Source organism: Atractosteus spatula, chromosome 13, assembly GCF_055471065.1.
Source record: "Atractosteus spatula isolate fAtrSpa1 chromosome 13, fAtrSpa1.hap1, whole genome shotgun sequence".
In the NCBI taxonomy this organism is placed as follows: Eukaryota; Metazoa; Chordata; class Actinopteri; order Semionotiformes; family Lepisosteidae; genus Atractosteus; species Atractosteus spatula.
The window spans coordinates 44248522-44266900 of record NC_142718.1 but is presented as its reverse complement, the minus strand read 5'-3'; the positions used below and the strand labels follow the sequence as shown (position 1 = coordinate 44266900).

The 18379-nt window shown below is 36.1% G+C and overlaps 1 protein-coding gene across 1 annotated transcript in view; it reads right to left on the bottom strand.

Annotated features, from left to right (window-relative positions):
• Positions 1–699: 699 nt before the first annotated feature.
• asic4a (acid sensing ion channel subunit family member 4a) overlaps positions 700–18379 on the bottom strand; it is a 117712-nt gene continuing 100032 nt past the window's right edge. Inside the window, exons 5-10 of the mRNA XM_088930526.1 lie at positions 18019–18072; positions 15540–15693; positions 10881–10972; positions 10708–10787; positions 5137–5241; positions 700–4101 (exon numbers count right to left, since the gene is read on the bottom strand). Coding sequence (XP_088786652.1) covers positions 3991–4101; positions 5137–5241; positions 10708–10787; positions 10881–10972; positions 15540–15693; positions 18019–18072 — 596 coding nt within the window. The 3' untranslated portion in view covers positions 700–3990. The remainder of the gene's footprint in view (positions 4102–5136; positions 5242–10707; positions 10788–10880; positions 10973–15539; positions 15694–18018; positions 18073–18379) is intronic.

The window sequence follows — 18379 nt, the reverse complement described above, 5'->3', positions numbered from 1 at the left end:
TAGGAACTTCAGGCCATTGTAAGTTTTTTTTTTTACAAGAACTATTAGATGTTGATTCCAGTTATACATCTAGTTGTAGCTTAAATGACAAAATTAAGAGAGCTTACCTGGTAGAATGGGCTTTCTTAAGAATTTTGATCTGACTCTGTTTTGGAATTCAATTTCTCAGCATGGCAATATACTGTACAACATAGGCGGCCAAAAGTCTAAAAAAAAAAGTTGCAGATAAGATCAAATTATCACTCGCCCTAAAGTTCCCTTGGGATCAGAAATCCAGAACTGAGCATAAAAAATGTCTAAGCAGTGTTGAAATGCTAACTTTAGCTTGGGTTTCAACAGAGCGACCCTGCCATCTATCTCTGAACCCCTCCAGTCATCAGATTTGAAAATGTTTCTCAAACTAAAAAGTCTAAAACAATAAAAAAACTTTTAGAAGAGCTTTAGGAAACTGGTGGTATTCAGTAATTTATCTATTTCCGATAAACTCAGACATTGCAGTTTTTGCACAACTTTTCTTGACTTGCATTTAAAACATCTGAGCATGGTCTAACTCTTCTGTATGTTGCATAGATGAAGAGAGTGTTGAATCTGTCACAGCCACTAAGTGAAAGAACAGAAGGTAAATAAAGATGGACACATATATAAAAAAGGTAAATATTGATACATGTACTGAAAAAGTTTGAATGAATACATTTTAGTTTAATATTTTATTTTTATTTGTCAATACATTTATAAAATTTTTAAACTAAACAATTCAAAGTCACAACAATAGACCTCTATACAAATTGTAATACACATTTCCCATTCATTATCATGATTTTTCAATTTCTTCTCTACATTTCCATGTTTATACTGCATGTATATTTTTTCTGATAACCACTTTTGTTTGAATTCTTTTTAGTCACATTTTAAATGTTCTACTGTATTCTTGCTATAATACTTTCTTTCTTGATAACAATTAAGTAAAAAACATACAATACATAAAAGACAAAACAGAGTCCAAACTGGTGAATTATCAATGTGAACACACAATATGGTATCAGTTACCAGAAATTAGGGCTATAAAATAAAAAAATACAACAAATCCTACAATTAAAGAATATTACAAATTTAGAAATGCGTATGGAATTTTCAAAATCTAGGATACACAATTCTGACATCAGATATACCACTGGAATAGAAATAAGATTCTGACTTTTAGTTAAGGATGAGTATTTGCATGTACAGTACATCATTAAAAAAAAAATAGATATTTTTGCAGAAAGTATATTTATATAGATTCAGATGAAAAAACAAGGCATGGTTATGTAAAGCAAATATCTATTTTCTGAATTAATTATTTGAATCTGTTAAGTCTGTTAAGAGGTTAGTACAAAATAAAATAGAACCCTAATAGTACCGAGTGGCTTCTCCAGTTAATAATCAGCTTTTGCTCTTGCCTCATTAATTTCATGTTGTGAAATAATAATAATTACAGGTAATGGGTACTCCCCTCCACCACAAATGTGTTCCATCAACCTGGATGATGCAACGGCAGCCAAAGTGCACCAGTACACTCACCACACAGCAGCTATCAGTGGGGAGGAGAACAGAGTTATGAAGCCAGTTCAGAAATGGGAATTATTAGGAGGACATGATCGGTAAAGGCCACTGGGAAATTTGGCCAGGAGACCAGAGTAACATCTCTTCTCTTTTCAAGAAACATCCTGGGATTTTTAATGACCTCTGAGAGTGAGGTCCTCGCTGAAGGACGGCGCCTTTTTACAGTATTGTTTCCCCATCACTATACTGGGGCATTAGGATCCACACAGGGTGAGCACCCCCTACTGGCCCCACTAACACCTCTTCCAGCAGCATCTTTAGCTTTCCCATCCAGGTCCTGGTCAGGCTCAAAACCGCTTAGCTGCAGTGGGTTGCTATGATATATATGAATATATATATAATTATACGGTAATAGGATTATGGAAGTATCCATGGCTAATGCATTGTGCAATTAGAGGCTGGCATATGGTGTAGAACCTATCAAACTATCTGATATGCGATTTCTACACGTTAAAAATTCATGACATGGTAATGAATTATATGCAAGTTAAATGTTCTTAATGTTATGCATAGTGTGACATATCTTGTCTAAATAATTTCTATGTATAGTAATACATACACAAATAGGGTGATTAAAATAACATTTTGAATGTTTATATCTAGTTTATGAGATTAATATTTAGAAAAATGAACTGTGGAGTGTTGTATGAAAGGTTTTATAGTTTAAAATTACTTGAGTATTCACCCAGCCATAAATATATGGATTTTTTTCATCCTTGCGAATTCTGAATTTTGAATTTTATGAATTTCCCATTGTCTCCACCATCAAAGTTTTGCCCTTGCAAAGTGACATTGACCTGGAAGCAGCAATTCCATTATTGAGGTCTCTTTAAAACATTCTTGAAATTTCTGTGCTCAGTTACAGTGAAATTCAGCACTGGGCAAGTGAAAACTCTTTCTTAGAAATATTAAACAAGACAAACACCGTCCTATCTGCTATATACCGTGAAATCTTTATCAAAACCTTCCAGATGAATGTGTGCAACTGAAGTTTTTATTTTTAATTCAAGAAGAGCTTTTTTGGAGGAAGGGAAGGAATTGGTTGCTTTGAGCAGGTTGGACAAGAGACCACCTGATTTGCACACTAAGACCTGTCTCTGAGAGTGAGCAATAAATTATATTATGAAATTAAAAAGCACATATTGGAGCAATCCATTAGTAATCCTTTAATAGATGACCATATTCTACAAGGGCACGATTAAGGAATTTTAAGGAATTATCCAGACAATTAAACTAAATTAAGTTATAAGGACTTAATTTATCATCACCATCTTAAAACTATTCCACTAGTGATAACTGTAATGGACATAAAAAATGTATATGGACTTATCCATTCATGTTTCAGAATTATTATGTTTCTGAAAAAATGTAATTTTCTTTGTGCTTTGGGGTACGTCTTTATTTTGTATACACACTAACTTAAACTGCCAACTAACTTAAAATATTAAATTTCTGATCCTTTTTATTTCAAATTAAACCAGTTGCATTAGAATTTATTTAGTTCCCTCATGTTTGCTCACAATTGTTTGTAATTTTCTAAATGTATATTATATATAAATACAGTATATATATATAGTAGATAAAAGAGCTCTCATTACTTATGGCTTTCATTCCAAATTAGCTTTTTGTAAAATTTAGTAAGAATCAATACAGACATTTGACATTCCTTTTCTTGAGAATCAAATTAATATTTAAAATCAATTTTAAAATATCATATACAGTATATTATTTTTTTTTTAATATGCTAAAGCTTCTGAATACTTCTTTCACCGTTGTGGTTAATAATGCATGTTTTCAATCTCACTTTTCAAGTGTTTTTATTTCAAGACAGTAACTTCTCCAGGAAGTTACAAAAACGGTATTGTACTGATTTTAGAGTTCTTCAGTACTCTTCCAATATTATTTTCCACATCATCTAGTAATGGGACAGGGAAACATTATATTTAACATAAAGTGTCCGATCCAAACCCTTAAATGAAGGGTGTTCTCCACAATCCATACATGTACAAAATCAAAAAGATGATAGTTATAATTATGAATAGGCATAAATATATTCTTAAAAAGTATAAATTGTATCGAGATAACATGCAGTCCTTGTCTTCTGTAGTAAAATCCACGGTATAGAAATTGTAAAGTAAGACAGCTTCCCAGAAGACAAGAAAAAAAAAGGTACAATTCTTCATCAGGACCACAATGTGTAATCCACTCTGTGCCTTTAGGTAACCGGTCTGTGATCAGCACAGGCTTGGTGTTAAAGACTTTGGCTGTAGCTTTCACTGGTGATGACAAAAAAGGTAGAACCAACTTCTTAAGTATAAGGGTTTGTAATAGAACCCAATTCCAGCACAGAGAAAATTTATTTTCATGGAGACCAAATAACCAGGCATTCTAGCAGGCAAAATCTTCAAACACACCACAATGGGAATGGTGATGATGGTTAGGGAGTATTGTGGCAGCATATCCTCCTTCAGGATGGCTTCTCACCATTTCGCAGGATTCCTGTAGGAAAAAATAATGTTCACAATGCATTGGCATTTAAGAGTTTACCTATTTACACGGGTTTTATTGTGCACTTTAGATTTTGCCAGATATTAATGTATTCTGTTTTATCATCCAGTACAAAGCAGCTTAGTCACTCAGTGTAATGCATATCATCTTTCAACATGAGATTAGTTCAACTTGAGTCAATAATAATTATTATTATATAAAGATTTGGAATGCAGTAGGAAAGCAGTCATTCTAAAGAAGGGTTTGAGCCTTGATTTGAAAATGCTCAGGGAAGGTATTTCTAATATCCTGAGGAAATACATTCCAGAGTTCTGGCATATTGCAAGAGAAGGCCCTGTCACCCATACTACAGTATGTAGATGTACTTGGGGGACAGACAGGAGAACACAATTAGACAAATGAAGGTTGCAAGTTGGGGGGTTTGTCAAACAAGTTCTGAAGTACCAAGCCATGTAGAGAATAGAGCAATAGCTCGATTGCACATATAAAAATATATCTTGTTAAAATGTAAATAGGTTAATCCATTATATGGATAAACCTATTTAAAATATACATTTTGTATTCAATATCTTGTTTCCCCCACTATATATCATAAATTAAAATAAAAAACATAATACTCAAACCAGAACATTGTGGTATTTACAAAGCCTTGCAAAATATTCATCTTTTGCCAGTATCACACAAGAATTACAAATGTATATTTAAAAAAAAAATTCAGAGCTACAGTAGTGTTTCAGCTGATGTATATCTGAAGAGGTTCGAGTAGGTAGCTGTGTCAGCATGCATAGTCTGCAAAAGAACACATAAAGGTTTATTCCATGCTGAAAGGAAAATAATTGAAACAACATTTTGGCTAAATGCTCTATAGCTGAAAAGTTGTCTTTCTTTTCCATTCAGGATGGAGTAAACCTTTACCTGTTCCATAATTTTCAGTCCTAAAACAGGTTCAGTTTTATCCTTAAGAATTTCATTTCATAAACAGAGGTTTCCTATTGCCTTTTATTATTTAATCATTAATGGGCTTACCTGAGGTTTCATATCTTCCAATCCCAAAGTTGCTACACTACCCAGCTGCTTCTTGGTTGGATCTTTCTGGGGTTTTACAAGCCGGTGAAGCTTAGATTTCATCACCTGGAGGTCAGCAAGAGAAAATTGGCATCCAAGCAACTTGCATGAAAGATTAGCATTACAAGTATATGTTACCAGAATATAGAACAATTACAAGTACATATAGTAGAACAAGTGAAGGTTGAAATATGTCATGTCGTTTGCCAAACCACTTTATACCATACGGAGTCGTGGGAAGACGGAGCCTACCCTGCAAGCAATGAGCGCAAGGCAGGGTACACCCTGGATGGGGCACCAGTCCATTGCAGGACAAGTGCAATCATACATGTGAACAATTTGGAGGCCACGGTAAAGACCGAGGGAGGAAATTTGGCCTGGACACCGGGATAACTCCCTACTCTTATGGGGAAATACCCAGGGATCTTTAATGACCACTGAGAGTCAGGACCTCAGTTTAAGATCTCATCCAAAAGACAGTGCCCATTACAGTATAGTGTCCCCACCACTATACCAGGGCGTTAGGACCCACACAGACAGCAGGGTGAGTGCCCCCCACTGGTCCCACTAACACCACTTCCAGCAGCAACCATAGCTTCCCAGGAGGTCTCCTATCCAGATACTGACCAGGCTCAACCCTGCTTAGCTTCAGTGGGTAGCCAGTTGAGAGCTTCAGGGTCATATGGCTGCTGCCTAGGTTGAAACATATGAAATATATAATACATAAAGGAAGCCCTTCGACCAGTGGTGTTATAAGGCTGTAGAGAAAGGTTGAGATGTGAGTGATGGGACAGTTGCATCAGTTGCCAAAGGTTGTAAATAAAAACTTCTTTATCAGCTGTCACGCCCTCTGCAGCCAGAGGGCACTCCTACTCTGTCCTGTCTCTAGTTTCCTGTGCTTTGCTCTCCTTCCGGTGTCTCTCTCTTCCTGGGGCTATATATTTCCGGGTCACTTATTCTGCTTCACTCAGCATTGACGTTCGGATGTCCTGAAACCCGCCTTGCATCCAGGTCGCCCCACGTCCGCTGCCTGAGGGCATTGGTTTCTATTCGACTCCTGAACTGCTGAGCCCGGGCTTTTTCCACGGTCTGCCGCTACGCATATGGGTCTTTTTCCGCTCTCCTGCCTCTCCACGGTTTGTCCTTTCCGACATCCGTGACAGAATGCTGAGCCACCTACTGACCCTGTGAGTGGCGCTTTTTGTTTTTCCGCAGTTTTTTTTCTCTGGGCTTTTTTTTCTCTCAGCTCTTCTATTCATATCGCGGGGTGCCTTTTTTTTTACTCCTGTGCCTGTGAACGGGCTGCTGCCTGGCTTTCCTCGAGTTGTCTTGCTGGCATCCGTGATTGAATGTTGAGCTGGCCATCCTGTCCTCATCGCTGGATATCACTCCGGTTATCCGTGTCTGTGAGCGGGTGTCGTGCCTGGCTTTCCTCGGGTTGTCCACTCCGATATCAGCGATAGGGTGGTGAGCCTTTTTTCCTCTCCCATTCTAATTGCTGGATATCACCTTCCTGACATCAGTGTCTGTGAGCGGGCTGCTGCCTGGCTTTCCTCAGGTTGTCTTCTGCCGTTATCAGCGTTAGTTTGGTGAGCCTTTTTTGCCATTCCTGCATTCTTATTGCTGGATATTACCCTGGACATCCATGACTGTGAGCAGACTACGGTCTGGCTTTCCTCGGGTTGTCCACTCCGATATCAGTGATAGAATGTGAACGTTCCTGTTGCCCAGTCTGCGGTATTTTTCCCCGTTTTTTTTTTTGTTGTTTTTTGCTTTGTGTGTTGATTTTTTCACTTCCCCTTCTCTCTGCTCCCCCTGACCCCTGTGTTGTGGAACTTTTGGTTCCTATCTGTTTATTGTGGTTTGTTACCCTGTTCTCCCAGGTTTCATTCTGTGGTCGTTTTTGTGCTTGTGTACTTGTCTTTTCTTTGTTTTAAGTCTCCGGAGCTCTACCTGACCCCCCCTTTCTCTACCCAATAAAGGTTTATACCCTGGAGGAGGGGGCAGACTCCCAGAGGTTTCCTTTCAGTTAAATGAGGTTTTTCCTCCCCCCAGTGCTGTGCAGCTCACTTATTTATATGGGCTTCAGGAGCCGCCCATGAAGGGGGGGGGTACTGAATGCTTTCTATATCAACATTGTCCCTGACCTCTACAGATGATACACCGATGTCTGTGTTGGTGCCTCCACCTGTTCTAATGACCAACTAGAGCATTTCCTGCATCATTTCACCAACTTTCATCCATCCCTCAAGTATAGAATTATCTTCCACTACTCTTCTGTTTCTGGACAAAAATTTCTCCATTAACCATCCACAAATTTCAACTTACAAACCCACTAATTTACATAGCTACAGTATATTCTGTGTGAGTGAATGACAGAATGACAGCTCCTTCCATTCCATACATACTAAAACTCCCCTTTTCACATTTCCTATGCAGTGATGACATAGGCCTCCATAACTAAACCCTCAAAATGCACTCTTTTTTTTGTCATTAACAGAGGATATCCTACACATGTTATTGACATGGCTCTCTTGAGCCAAAAATACCTCTATTATTAACCCAAATAGTAGCTCCCAGACTCACAACTGCATTCCATTGGTGCTGCCCTAACACCCAAACACCTTTTCTATTCCCAGGGCCATTAATAACAACTTCCCCATTTTACAGGATGACCTCTCCACTAGTACCCTCTTTCCTGACTGCCCCATCATCTCATATCACCGACCACCTAATATGGGCAACCTTCTTGTTCACAGCTCCCTTGACTGCCCACAGCAACTATCCACCACAGGTACTTTCAACTGCAACAGAATCTGTTGTTTCATCTGCAAATATACTGTATATACAATACAACACACATTCAAGGCCCCTCTGGACATTCCAGATCACACAGATGACATCATGTATTTCCAGTAACCTCATTTACTGCATCTTTTGTATCTCTGATGGTTTCCCATTTTATCTCTAATGGCCACGCTCTTGCTGATCTGTCCATCTGCATTCACACAGAGGGGTTTTGAAAATTCTATTGCAGAAAGACATCCAAAACCAAAATTATCCTGAAACATATATCACACCTTCCCCATCTCTAAATGACAGACTCATCTCCTTCTAAGTCCTTTCTATTTTGACACCTCTTCTCCTGTACTCTTTGAGCTTGGAGACTCATTGTCACCTGCTTCATGGCCTATTGCTCCGTCTTTTGTTCTCCCTTTATTTATCTGCCAGTTCTTCTCTGTCCCTTACAACTGAAGAAGGCTCCACAGCTGAAACATTGTGTCTCTTTTCTTTTCCTTTCATCATGGAATAAAACTTCACCTCTTCCTTTGCAGACTACAAATGCTGATGCAGCTACTTACTTGAATTATTACCAGTATAAATTTCATTCTTGAGTGTTGAATGGTTAACACTGATTTAACAGTTTCATCTTCATCAGGCAAAATACTATATACTGTAATATCAATCACCAAGTTAAGATATCATTTAATATCTGTATAGCATTTATATACATTTCTTTCATTCTTAAATAAATATTTTCAAATTATTTAATTTAGAATAACACAACCCAATGAAACATAATTATGAGATATAAAATGAAAATATATAGTGCTATAATAACCATTATATTAAAGTTAAGATTTCTTTTCAGATGCCGTAATGGATTATATAAAGATATGTGTATTATTTTGAATTATATGAGAAGGTGACATTTTACATTGTAATAAAAAGATCAATTTTGTTTAACTCCTTTTTAAAGTACAGTAAGAATTGAAATGGAAGAGAATACACTATTGGTTTACTATTAAATCAAATGCTAATTTGTAAAGAGATTGCATTCTTATATATAGTGAAGCCTTGTTACGTCCCAGTGTGTGTTCTGTGTGTGTTTTTTCTGTTATGTCCACGCTGCTGACCCTTGATTGTTCTCCCTTCCCCATTGGCCAACCATCACACCACTGTTTCAATATGATGTCATCACCAATCAGCCCTCAGCCAATCAGAAATCATTTTATTCACTATATAACATGGAGGCTTTCAGGAAGAAAAGGTCTTTCGTTTGACTTCGGTCCTGTTTGGTTTTGGTTATCGCTTCGCTTCGCTTCGCTTCGCTTCTGGTTATTGCTTCGGCTTTGTTTATTGGTTTGTTTTGCTTTGTGTGTGTGTGTGTGTATTTTCGTATAGCGTTGTTGTTTTGTTGGTTTTCTGTTAGTTTCTTTGTACTTTCGTTTGTTTGTGTGTTCATCCTTGTTTTTCCATTACCTTGCCCTAAAGTGTTACATGTTCAACTTTTGTGTTCTTTTGTACCCTGCTCCTGTTGATTACTCTTGTTTTCCCTTATTTGTATTCCTGGTTCACTTGTGTTTTTGTGTGAACTTTTGTATATAAGGTTAGTTTAGGTTGTTGGGTACACTTTAAACACTTAGTTGATTTTGTATTAGTACACTAGTTTAGTACGGGTGAGTGCCATTTGTCTTGTATGGTTTTGGGTAGTCAGTGCAGGTTAGCTAGGGTGTTGACACCAAAGACCGTGTGTTTCGGGTTTTCTTTTGTAGTCAGATTAGCTTTCCCCCACTGTCCTAGCCAGCTCCATTTTGTTTGTTATTTTCTTTCCTTTGGCACCACTCTAGTTCCTTACCCTTGTTATCACGCTTCCTGGTCCCTCACCAAAACCCCCCTGCTTCCAAAAGAATTATCCTAAATGTTACACCCCTTTACCACTAGACACTTGGGGTCGTAACACCTTAATTGCTTTTAAAAAAAAATCTGCATAGGTACTTTTATACTCCTCCCTTTTCATATTCATAAATGTACTGTATACATCTTCTTTCTTTTGAATGTATATAGTTTTGTTTAAAAGTTATATAATTGTAAAATACTAGGGGAACAAACAGGAATAGACCATTTTTGCCTGTGATGTAAGGCTGAATAATGGTGGTTTATATGTAAAATGGTTTTGTTTTGTTCTCTAAAATAAAAAAAATAAATAAAAGAAACTGTAATTGACAACAATTATGTTAACACATGAGTTTGAAGCATTTCATTGTAAATTTATTCTATGTTCTCTGTGTTTCCATTGTTGTATTTTTGTTTTACTTTATCTGTCACATTTTTTTGTAAAGGATCCAAAGTGGAGAAAGATAGCTGAGGATCCATAGAGTGCTGTCAATATTGCAGAAGATGAATACAGTAAAACCTTTGTGTTCATAATGTTAGGTGCCTTGAGAGATCTGTGAATTGTGAATATGTGTTTGTGGGACTTCCTGTATCTGCAAATTAGATCAGTGTTGCAATAATAGTTCATTTTATCATTTTCAGAGAATATTCTTAACTTTTTACACCTTTTTTTTAATATTTTAAACTTTATAACAATACATCTATATTATTGTTCAGTAATAACAGATAAGAAAGTAAATTAAGTGTTCTCACTCACTCCCCAATCAACCAACTCACTCTCCTGAACAGAACCATGGATCTAGTTTTGTTGAAAGTGAAAGCTGATGGAAAGTTAGGATGCATGTGTGTACTTACCTCATAAATGTAATCAAGTATTTCTAGTATTGTAAGAATGCTTGCACCAATAAACAATCCCATCTGACCTCCAATGTCACCTAATGAGCAAAAGATGACAAATAGTTTAGAAAACTGAGATTAAGAATGAAAATAACCTGTATTACACACACACACATTTGCTATTGACTTACCTAACAATCCTGCCACGTCATAAGCTTTCTTCTGCTCTATAGTTTCATAGTTAAGGGCTTCAAAGAAAATGTCCAAAACAAGAAAATTGTCCCTGTTAAAAAAAGATAAATGATAATACTTTTATGCAAATGCAACAACATTTTGTAAAATTACATGTTATGTAATATGAGGTATGTAACTTCAGCCTCTGAAAGTCTTTCTTTACTATGGACATCTCACTGGACCTCCAATTACTCCACACCTCCAATTACTGGTTTTCTACGATATTTTAACTTTTTTGCAGAGCCATTTTTCAATTAATTGTATAGCTGTTTCCACTTACAGTATGCGTCTTTAACATGCAGTGTTTTCATTTACTCCAGTACTAGTCAATTAAAACAGCTTTCATATTGCAGGTAGCGTGGTATGCAGTTTGTGGTTCATCAGGACATTTGCGGGAGAATCTCTACGTTCAAAACATGAAGCTCAGTAGTTGAGAAGTGTAAGATACAAAATCTCCCATGCCTTTTTCTAATAGAATTCTGACTTAACTTCTTTTTCCAGCTGGCCATTGGATTTGGGATAATGAAAGCAGGACGTCGTGTATTGAAATCCATGATCTTGTCCAATGTTTTCACTGCTAAAAAGTGGCCTGTTATTAGTTTTTAATATAGAATGTCTTGTAAAGACTAATGTTTGGGTAATTAGCATGGTACTAAAAAAATGATTGTGTTACATCTAAAAGAATTGTCTCTCACCTATCTCCACAGTTCTACAGGCTTACTGTGCCTTCTGTGTCGTCTCTAGTTCCCTCAGCAGCTGGTACTGTACCTGTATCTTTGACATGTCTTACATTGCCTTAGAATCGACTCAATATTGGATATTAACTTTGTTTCTCCTTACAGTTTTTCAGCATGGAATTAACTTTACTTGTTCTTTTGTAGCCAATGTTGATGCATTGTTGAACCTTGACGAGGGTGCTCCAAGGTAAAGCATAGTATAGGTAAACCTGAATTTAAAGAACTGATTGATAACCTTGCTCTGGGCCATGAAATGACCTTTTAAAAGACATTTCCATTTAATTGCACTGGAGTATTATCCAAATACCATGAGGATTTAATTGGTTGCAACTCCCTATCCATCACAACTAATATGTGGACAAGCTTGGTACATTTTTCTTATTTTAACCAATCATTAGATTGCACACTAGAATGAAAGATGCATGTGACAAAATTAGATGATACACATGATGTTAGTTTTAGCTGAAGCTGTCAGACAGTCTGATGTTACATTAAAAGTAGTTACTTCTGTGCATGACAACACAACCAACATACAAGACAGTGTCTTTGCTTACAGTCACTATGTAAATTGACTCTTTAATAGCATGGTTAGTGTGAATTGAGTAGGGAAAACCATTAACTTCAGCATTCAGAATAACCTGGGGGAAGAAAAGGTACTGTAAGGATATTACAGATATTAGCAGAGTGTGATCCTTACAGGTTGCTGTACTGCACAAATGATGCAGTACATGAATATGTAAATAGTGTATATATAAACTGCATAGTAGTAGTAGATTGAGGGGCAGTTAGTTAGGCAGTGATAGAGTTAGTGTAGTAAGAGTTATAGAGCACTGTGTTAATAAAGTGTTCGTTCATAATTAAAAAGCTGTATGGTTAATGACCACCAATAAGAACACAAACAGAGAATATACCAGGTAATTCAAACATTACTAACAGCATCAAGGAGCTTGGTTATTTTCCAAACTTCAAATAATGGAAAATGGCAGCAAATTGTTAAAGAAAAATATGGAATGCAGAAAGGGCACCACTCACACTTGCACAAGATGTTGGATAAGGTGGAATGGGTCTATTATACATTTAACTATCTTGTTAATCATCAATAAAGTCTTATCTATCTCTATCTTAAATTAAGATAGACTGTTTTGTCTAACCTACTGTAGATATAACAAGACTGATGAGGCAGCTTTTGATCTCAGTAGTGCCAAGAAGAAATTAATTACTTATGTTCTTCCACTACTACAGTGATGTGTGCTAGCTACAGTTATCCTGACAGCTAAGAGAGATGTAAATGGAAGTTTAGTCCAACAGGTTAAAGTAGAAATAAAACAGAATTTAAGGAATTATCTGGAAGGTGTACAATTCTCAAATTCCTTGCAAAAATGAGCATCACAATCTATGGGAGAAACTGTAATTTATCAGTTTGATTTCACCTGGAACAACTGAAAGACCCTCATGACCATATTATGCCAGTCCTGTTAGTGAAATATATTACAGTAACTATCCAATATTGCAGAACAACAATGAGTCTCTTGAATTGTTAATTTGTGGATATCAGTACACAAAAAAACTTACCAAGGGCAGTGTTAATAAGATGAAAGATGAAAACTACTCTTCAAGATGTTTTGTAAGGAATCAACGATCTACACAATCATACACACTTTTCCTAACCTGGCTTCATGACATATCACACATTGAATATGCCTATAACTACGTACCAAGCTCTGTGTTCAGCAAAACCCAAATCATAGTAAACAAACTCCAATCTTTGAATCAAAGGTCATAGATTCCAGTTTTCTACAATAACAAAAAAAATCCCATACTGGGCGAATAGACTCTTGAACTTTTATATGCATTATAAATTATTATCCTAATGTTTTTCAAAACCCACTGTCAAGCCACTTGCAAGACTATATCCAATATACCTTTGATATTTGGGGGGAATAACATTTTAAATAGGAGTTTCATTGCATTTTAAATAGAGCAATACTGTACATTGATGATTGTTATTTCCATACAATGATGTATTGTATTCCAGCTGCTATCATTCTATCCCAGATTTTTTGTATTTTTTTAATTCAACCTTGTTCACCTCTAACAGTGTCCAACATTACCAAGTTTGTGTACAATCTTTCAAAGTAACATTATTGGTAGAAAGTGAAAACAATTGCAATGGACTACATATTTGTATGTTTTGCTGTGTAGCTAAGTACATCCAACAAATATTTGACCTTGTAGTTTTTTGTAAAAAACAGAATTACAATTGCAACCACATTATTGTAGGGAAAAATAATGTACCATACTAGTAGATCCAATTCCTACTAGTCTGTTTCTCAAGGAAAGGACAAGCTGGTACTCAAGGATCAAAGGACACCACAGTTTTCCAGTGGTGTCATTTTTCTGTTAACTGGTATTATTTTAACAGCACCTTGCTGTCCCCTGCTTAACTTGAATATTATGAGGCATTGTGTGTATTTTTAAACAACTTATTTGCCTGCATATACACAATTAAATCTGACTATATTTCACTATTGGTTGATAAAACTTTAAAGTACCTGTTCTCATTAGCCTTCATAAGCTTTCTGCAGTGCTCCAAATAAACAGAGTTCATCTTTTGATTCTTCCATTTATCTTTTCTTATCCAGTATTGATATCTTTTGACATACTAACACATTTCACATTTTGCTTTAAAGCCTGTAGTATTGGCATGAAGTTGGAATTAGGTATATTTACAACCTACACCATACATTTAAAGCAAAACTAAAACAAACACTACATAAACAATATGAAAAGTGAAAAAAGTTTTAATTGCATCAATATTCAAAGACCTTAATATCTTTTTCTTTGCACATGTTGAAGATAAGTATTTAGAAATAATATCCAGACACCACCTTTATCAGGCAATCCATCTATGTAGCTGTGCAAGGAGGAAAGTACTTAGGGATGCAATTGTAAAGCCAACTGCAAATTTGAAAGTATTCAGTGAATAAAATGGGTACAAATGTTCAGCAATATACCAGGGACTCCACAAAAGGAGCTTGTAGTGAACTCTGCCACTGCTTCCGGCTCTTTAAACAGTCAACTGACTAATTGTCTTCCTGCAACTCGTCAAGTGACTGAAAGCAGCAGCTCGTTACCCCAGAGGATTCTGGGGAATATGGTCCTGACATGGCTATGACCTTACACATCTGATGCCAATTAAACATGGTACTGTACATCACTCAGCCAACACCATCTCTACTATCAGGAATGATGATGGTAGAATAATGTTGTAGTTATGCTTCTTATCAAGAGAGACTTGGATGCCTTTCAAGACTAATAAGAACATACTGTACTGTACAAGTAGATGAACATAGATGGAATAATATACTGGTAAACCTCAGAGGAAACTTTTGTTTTTTGTTTTTGTTTTCTTCCTAACAGAAAACTAGGATGAAAAATCAGAAATCATTTTTCATCAAGACAATGACCCAAAACACATGGACAAATCTACACTAGGTTTAAAGATAAGAAAGTAAATGTCCTTGAGTCTCCCTGTCAGAGCATTGACTTTAATCACATTGAGAAACTTTGGAAATATTTAAAACTTTTAGAATATGAGAACTGATTTTCTTCAACCAACTTGAGAAAGTTTGAGCAGATCTGCCAAGAAGAATGGACTAATGCTATGATGCATAACATCAAAGCTACTGAGACTCCTAATCAGATTTTATCATTTATAACGTTACTGCTCTTATAATTAAATATAATTAAATCAAATATAAAAGTACAATAAAGACTCACTATTTTTTTTAGTGTCTAGTAAATACTATTGAAAAGTTATTTATGCATGGTATAGTATATTAGAAACTATATAATTGTAAAACTATTTTATTGCAATACCTTATGTATTCTTCTGTTTTGTTGTATTTTTTTGATAAGTAGCGTGCAGATCCTTTGCTAGGGATTTTTACCATCGAAAGTTCCTTTCCATACCGCGTCAAGTTACAAGGTGTTTCACAGAGACATGTATCATCAGAATTCTTCTGAAAAACAGCTAAAATATAAAGCATAAGTATTGAGTAAACTACAGAATTACAGAATTACAGAGTCCCAACTATTATATACAGTACTATATACAGTACTAAACTATTACATATTGTAAACTTGTAAATAATTATGATTGGTTTTCACATGCAAGCAATCAGAATGTTTCACAACCCCACATAGCTTATTATGTATAATTATATATTAACAAATATACTATACAATTTATATCAAATATCCATTGATTATTCACTATGGGAAATTGATTTCCAATATACATTTTAGTAATTTATTTGGAGGTTGCTACTTATGGCTTGACCTTTTATGCATAGGTTATATGTCATTTACAGTATAATATGTGATTATAAGGTCTTGTGTAGCATTCATGTGGGGATTATGGAGACATTATGGCGCAACATTTAAATAAAGTGTTATGTATATATTTTTAACGCATTCTTAATATCCTTTCTGTTCATTAGGGAAAGTAAGAAAGGGCATGAGTAAGTTACCTGAATGCTAAAATCAAACACCTTTCTTCCTGTGCTCTGTAGACCATTCCATCACTTTTCCTCATGACTCCACTACAGCCCTATCCTCCTCCTTCTCTTCAAAGAACCTCAGTGGCATGCTTGACCCTCTCTTTCCTAATCCCAGCATATTTCTTCTCTGGTACATTCTGTCTGTTCCTTCTTGACTAACATTTGTAGGAAGTACCCCTTCACCCTCTGCACCAATTCCAGTTCAGGCCCTGGAACACCTAGACTACTGTATCTCTCTCTTTACCACGCTACCTGCTAAAGCCATCTGCCAACCTTAACTCATCCAGAATTTTGTGCCTTGCCTTATTTCTTTCTCATGCTACTTCATTATTTGGGTCCCTTGTCTAGGTCTGTATGTGCCCAAATTAAAAAACCTTAGAGAGCTAGAGAGATCACTTTATTGGCCATATACAATTTCTTGTATTAGAAATTTGTCTTTTTGCATACCCCAACTTGCTCTCTATGAGACACACAGAAAGGGAAAGAAGCTTGGGGTCAGAGTGCAGGGTCAGCCATTTATACAGCACCCCTGAAGACGTTTTAGCTCCTCACTACGTTTGTCCTAGCTACTTTGCTCTTGTAATGAGACTGCCTTCAACCTGCTAATCTTTAGTCTCTTATCTCTTCCTACACCCCCTATCTTGCCCTTTCTTCCTCTCTACCAGACTTTCTGTACATTTTCTTCCACTAATTGGCAGAGCTGTGGCTCTGTGGCTAAGGATCTGCGCCTGTGGCTGGAAGAAGGCCTGGAAATCCCGCAGCCGGCAGAGGAATCCTACTCCTGAGCAAGGCCCTTAACCCCAACTGCTCCAGGGGCGCTGTACAATGGCTGACCCTGTGCTCTGACCCCAAGCTTCTCTCTCCCTATCTGTGTGCCTGTGTGTCTCATGGAGAGCAAGCTGGGGTATGTGACAAGACTAATTCCTAATGCAAAAAATTGTATATGGCTAATAAAGTGATCTCTTATCTCTCTCTCTCTCTCTCTCTCTCTCTTCTTTCTCCACTCCTTCTCCTTGGGAGTGAAATGATCTACTCCCAAAAATCAGAACTTCAGTCCCTGACCACCTTTTGGTGATCATGGACTAGAAACATTTACAGTATATTGCAACCTTTTCGCTGTGTCTCTAGCAAAAAATATTCTGCCATTTATATTGTTGAGATAGGAAAAAGACTGGCTGACTATTTCAGGGAACATCAAAGATCTCCACAAACAGATAGCTAATTTCTCCTCCCCAGGTCATAATTTCACTGACATTTTTCATTACATCTACTTAAAAAAATATCAGAAGCTGAGATCATCCTTAAACTTGGATCACACTTGCCCTTTCTTTAAATGATAGCATAATTTCTTTACAGAACCTATCCATTCATTTTCAGATTTCATATTATCACATCCCACCACCAGACTGTTTGACCAGTCTTTCTGTGTCCATTTATTATATTTATATCTTTGTTATTCCTGTCTCTCTGAAGAATATTCTACAGCTGCAACTTTCCTTCTGTTTTACTTTTCTAAATGGATTTAGCCTTTATTTGTTCCTTTTTAGTTCATGCAGATCCACTATAACTGAACCAGAATATGATACTAATATGCATCTTCATTTTTGTGTACTAGATGCTTCCAAACTACAGATATATGTCACTTACTGTAGATTAAGATTAAATGGATTTTTATTTTCACCTCTTGTTTCTTATTTTTAGCTGCCACCTTATTTTTCTAACATTTTGACAACATCTTTAACAAAATTTGTTTTCCATCAATCTTAAACACTGAAAAAAGAAATAAAATGGCTTACCCAGAGCTGTGTCTACACAACTGATTTTTTCAGGGGTACAAATAGCTGCATCACCTAAAAATTAAAAATGACATTAATGCAGAAATCTAAATCTAAAATCATTTAGTCATTGAAATTATGCAAAGCATTGATTTAGTAAAAAATTGAGCTTAGAATTATTACATTTCTATAACAGTCTTATCACATACACATTTTACATAAATGTCATGTATGTCAATTTTTTTTATCAATTCAAACAATGCAACATCTGTATTTCTTTTGATATTGTTATCCATTTGCATTTGCTTCTGTATCCCAGAAAGACAAGAAAGTCTAAGAAATGCACTATAGCCATTAGAAATGCTCTGATGCCTAATTAATT